General features: G+C 39.3%; 1 protein-coding gene across 1 annotated transcript in view; it reads right to left on the reverse strand.

The window, feature by feature from the left end:
• Nucleotides 1-4,146, reverse strand: part of LOC138015518 (PGAP2-interacting protein-like) — a 21,503-nt gene extending 17,357 nt beyond the window's left edge. The window contains exons 1-4 of the mRNA XM_068862582.1: nt 3,157-4,146; nt 2,156-2,468; nt 1,012-1,380; nt 522-877 (exon numbers count right to left, since the gene is read on the reverse strand). Of these exons, the coding sequence (XP_068718683.1) occupies nt 522-877; nt 1,012-1,380; nt 2,156-2,468; nt 3,157-3,406 (1,288 nt within the window). The 5' untranslated portion in view covers nt 3,407-4,146. The remainder of the gene's footprint in view (nt 1-521; nt 878-1,011; nt 1,381-2,155; nt 2,469-3,156) is intronic.
• Nucleotides 4,147-4,664: the final 518 nt, after the last annotated feature.

Consider the following 4,664-nt stretch of genomic DNA (forward strand, 5'->3'; position numbering starts at 1 on the left):
TACACATTCCTAAACTGATAACTAGCAAAAAAAAAATTGCTGGATATTAACTTCCTATTCTGGAATCATGCTTTAAAAATAAGTTCCTGTTCTCACAGTGGAATAAGTGTAATAGACCTCTTTCATAATGGTGGCCAAATAAAATGTTCTTCTGTTTGAATGCTAGTAAGCCTTTCTAGCCTCGCTATGACAAGCAAATTTCAAAGGAAATTTGAAATTTTGTTTTAAAATGAGGGCAGTAGGTCTAATTCACATAAACACAAACGAATGTTAAGGACGCTGCCATTTATGAATTAAAGTGGTCTTTTTTTCTTCTTTTGCTTAACCCAACCTTATCAGCAACAATTTAAAATATGAATGTTAAGAAGGGTGACATCACCTTCATTATTATCACTTGAGAGGGCTAAAATAATGTCGCAGATGTTGGCTATTTCAAACCACTGTTGATTTGTAACCAGATGACATTTGTTTTTCTTATGTAATGTTGTCCTCAATCCATGGCAAGAACTTTTGTAACTTACTAATTAAGACCATAGTAACAGCTAGCAACACGTGAGTTCTCTCTCTTGTGTATTCTCCACCAGGAACAAAGTTGTATGCCACAACCCAAACTGATGCCAGTGTAAGGACAATGTAAACAAGATTAGCCAGTGCCATAGTGCGGGCAACAGGACGGCAAAAAAGCCTGTCAATCATAGGCGGCCAGATAGACATGGTGTAGATGCCAAGGATGAGTCCACCCATGATAGCCCAGTGACGAGAGGCAAAGTACAACAGAGTTGCACCAACTGAACCAATCAGCCACCACAAAATGTTACTGGTCCACTTTTCTTTAGAGAGAAGGACTCCAACACCCAAGGCAACAATAACAGCAGCCCTGTTTGGACAAAGACAAAGACAGACAAAGGTAAAAATAGCTAGTAGTGTTGTGAGAACAAAATTCACGAACAACAACTATACCAGTGCACTACAAAAGACACCAAAGGCAAGGCAGATCAATTTTATACCAACCCCCATGGGTTTGGCTGTGGTCCTGTGTGTGGATACCCAGACACAGCCCAGCGACAAACCAGTGACACTTCACCAAAGACAGCATGAGTAAGGAACATCAAAGCACCAAATCCCACTGCAACTAAGAGCCATCCAGGACCTGATAGCTTTGAATCTTGGGGCTCTGTTGACGACTTCGACTGAGGCCCTGACTGTGAGACAGACATCATGTACCCGGTGTACACTCTGTCTAATGTGGATAGTGTTGCAAGGAGAAGCACAACCCTGTTGCTTGTAACATCAGACCATATTGGATTGACAGAGACATATGAAATGCGTAATGTCAGCAATAGAAACAGCCCTAAAATAAGACCCCAGAAGGATAAAACCCTAAAAAACAGAAGTCGCATTATGTTAGCATCACAAAAGAGGTGATTATTGGTCATCTTGGTGGGAAATAAAATAATTAAAGACATACACTGTAATGGTTGTTTGTCTCAAGACGTAGTCACTTAAGTAACAGTCTGTGATCTACAACTTAAAGTGACTACATCATGAGACAAATGACAACACATTCTATTCCCTAAAAAAGTTAGTAAATAGTGTTCTTGATTTTTTCATGCTCTGAACCAGAGTTAAATGTCTTAAGGTCATGAGCTTCTGCCTATATTCATTATCATAATTTCAAACAAAGGAAATTCAAAACTGAACTACTTGAACAATTTTGAACAAAATCTTAAATTGAACCATAACATAATGTACAACCAATGAAGATAACAACCAAAAACCAGAAAAAAAAAACAATAATATTTTCCATTTAACCCTTTCACTCGTGTGGGGTTCCCCATTGACGAGTAAAATCGTCTGGCGTTAGACAAAGTAAAATCTATAAGTCTCAGTGGCCTTTACAGGAGTGAAAGGGTTAACTAATGGTGGCATTAATGGGTTAATGGGTTTTTGAGTGAACCTAGCTGTTGTTACCCTTTCACTCGTGTGGGGTTCCCCATTGACAAGTAAAATCATCTGGCGTTAGAGAGAGAAAATCTATAAGTCTCAGTGGCCCTTACAGCAGTGAAAGGGTTAACCATGGGTCATCTTTTTATAACTGGAGCCATTAACTCATTTTTTAATGATAACTTACAGTACTTTATGTAAATTTGCTAACCTTTCCTTTGGATCTTTGTTCCATATCATTCCACAAAACCAAAGCATTGCTGTTCCACATCCAAACGCTAGCATAATTAGTCTTATAAGGGTGCTTGGAGCTTGGAAAGATGCCACACCAACCAAGGAAAGCACTCGCCAAAAAGCTAAACCATGAATAGAACCTGAAAACTGCAACAAAGTGCTAATCCCAGTAAACACTGGAGATAGAATGGCGATGACAAAAGCTTCATAACCTGAGATTTCGAGTTCATTCAGTGGATAGAACCAAATCATTGGTGCAATTCCATGAAAGAGAGACCACCATGTGTACCCTAAAACAAGAATTGACATGAAGGTTAACTACATGTAACTACATGTATAGCTGCAACAGCATACCATGTCAATACGAGATTGTCTTAAACGAGAAATGAAACCTATTTAAGTATACATTCAGCTTTGTACTTTTTTTGACTGCAATTTAAGGATTTAACTTGGTGTAAAACCACATAGATTTTTCTCATCTTGATTTTTTCTAGTTTTCTGTTGGGCCTTTTATTTCATGTGTTTTGTGTCTTCCATGCGCAGCATTGACAAGTTTTTTTTAAAGAAGCGGATGTACTCAGCTTTATCTAACTCTGATCTAGCAGGCTCCCTTGTTATGTTAACTGCGGAAAAGCCTAGCACTAATTTGAATGTCACTGAATACAAATAAATAATAACAATAATATTAAGACTATTGTACACGACTCATTCTTCGAACATGCAAATAATTGAAGTCTGACCAATACGGAAGATATCGTTGGCGTCCCCTATTATCATTTATGTGCCAACCAGAACCTCATTGGCTGTCGAAACAAAGGGTCTTTTGTTCCTGTGGTTAACACATTTGAATAACAAAAGCAATCTTTGTAAACAGATATCTTCCCTATAACAGCCGGGGGACAACCAATGTGCAAGAATATTGTACATCTCTTCTCTAATCTGTTATTCAAAAATTGTCATAAAGGACAAAACCCTGACCCAGAATTGTCTCTGCACAAAGCTCTCTGATGGTATAACTGAATTCGATCACTTCTTCAGCGATTTCCGCTGTCTCTTCGTCGATAAATTCATCTTCTGAGCATTCCGGAATGACAGTTTCATATTCTTCCACCTCTTCCCATGGATCTGTTGCTCCTTCTACAAGGCTTTGTGCCCTGTGGCGGAGTTCCTTTCGCCGTCTCTTAAGACTTTTTTGAGAAATTTTCGGGGGATTATCTTCGTCCGCCATTTTGTATCATGACTTAGCCGGTCAGGTAAAATTTATGTTTCCATACACCAAGCAGTTTACGCTCTACGGAAGATGCCCTCTGGAACCGTCTGCAAATTACGCGGGCGTCACCTCGCCACAACCGAGGAGAGGAGAAGTGCTAGACTTTCAAGTCTTCACGGATAGGGATTGGCTGATCCGGACTATAAACCGTAAAGTAAAGTAAGAGCTGGGCACGGAGTCCAAAAGACCACAATACGGTGCAACCTCGTTCTCAGGGCTTTTCTCCCCCGAGGTGGGGGCGGGCGGGAAAAGTAGTAAAGGGGCAAACCACTATGTCCACCAGCGCGTGTATTCAGCACATTGTGCCACCCCTCTATGTCGTTATTTGTGCGTACCGGCTATTTATGTAAACTCCAACCCCTTGGCTGCTGGCAGCTGTGTCAAATTGTATTTCCAAGTGTGTTACCTGTTTATCATGAACTTTGACTATCTAGCTTGTTGGATTGATTCCCATATTATATCACGGTCTGGGCTGCCTTTCTTGACTGAAACAATTTATTAGCAACCATTTCACGAAAAAGAAGAGTGTCGTGGTCATCTGTCCATTCCATGACTGGTTGTTTCTTGGTAGACATCGAAACGGTAGAGTCTAAAAATGTTCAAACAGCAACAATTTATTCCTAACAACCGTTCACACAAGATCACGAACTACAAAATAATACCTTAACCATCAATACTTTTCAGTTCATATGCGTACTACTATTCCTTTGTAATAAATGTATGTATTTCTAGGTAATCATGCAGTATTGCAAATACTCTTTCTAACACTTTGTCCTTTTCCTAAGCACTATCTTAAAAATTATCAGACTCCTCAAGATTGATACGTTTACAGATCAAAGTTTCAGTTAAAATATTGTTGAAAGTAACAATGGCGGCAGCTCCATCAAAACTTGACTAAAAACGGTCGACTTATCATTCTTTGGTGTCATGATCCCTAACATTTTAGCCTGCAAATCTCAATATACATTTTTTCCATTTTAAATCAAAAACTCAGCTCGCAGTATTTGTTAGCCGCACTTGGGATATTACCGATATTTTAATATTACGGTTTCAGACTTTCTGCCGACCTGCAAAGAAAACAGTGGGCCGACTACTTATGGGAGTAGCTTAGTAGCAGTTTCGTTTAGTATACATGATTTCGAGACAAAATTTGTGAGATGCATTTTTGTGTTAGTGCACTGTAAGTGCCACCACACACTATGTCACCATGTCCACT

This window comes from Montipora capricornis, chromosome 9 (assembly GCF_036669925.1).
Source record: "Montipora capricornis isolate CH-2021 chromosome 9, ASM3666992v2, whole genome shotgun sequence".
In the NCBI taxonomy this organism is placed as follows: domain Eukaryota; kingdom Metazoa; phylum Cnidaria; class Anthozoa; order Scleractinia; family Acroporidae; genus Montipora; species Montipora capricornis.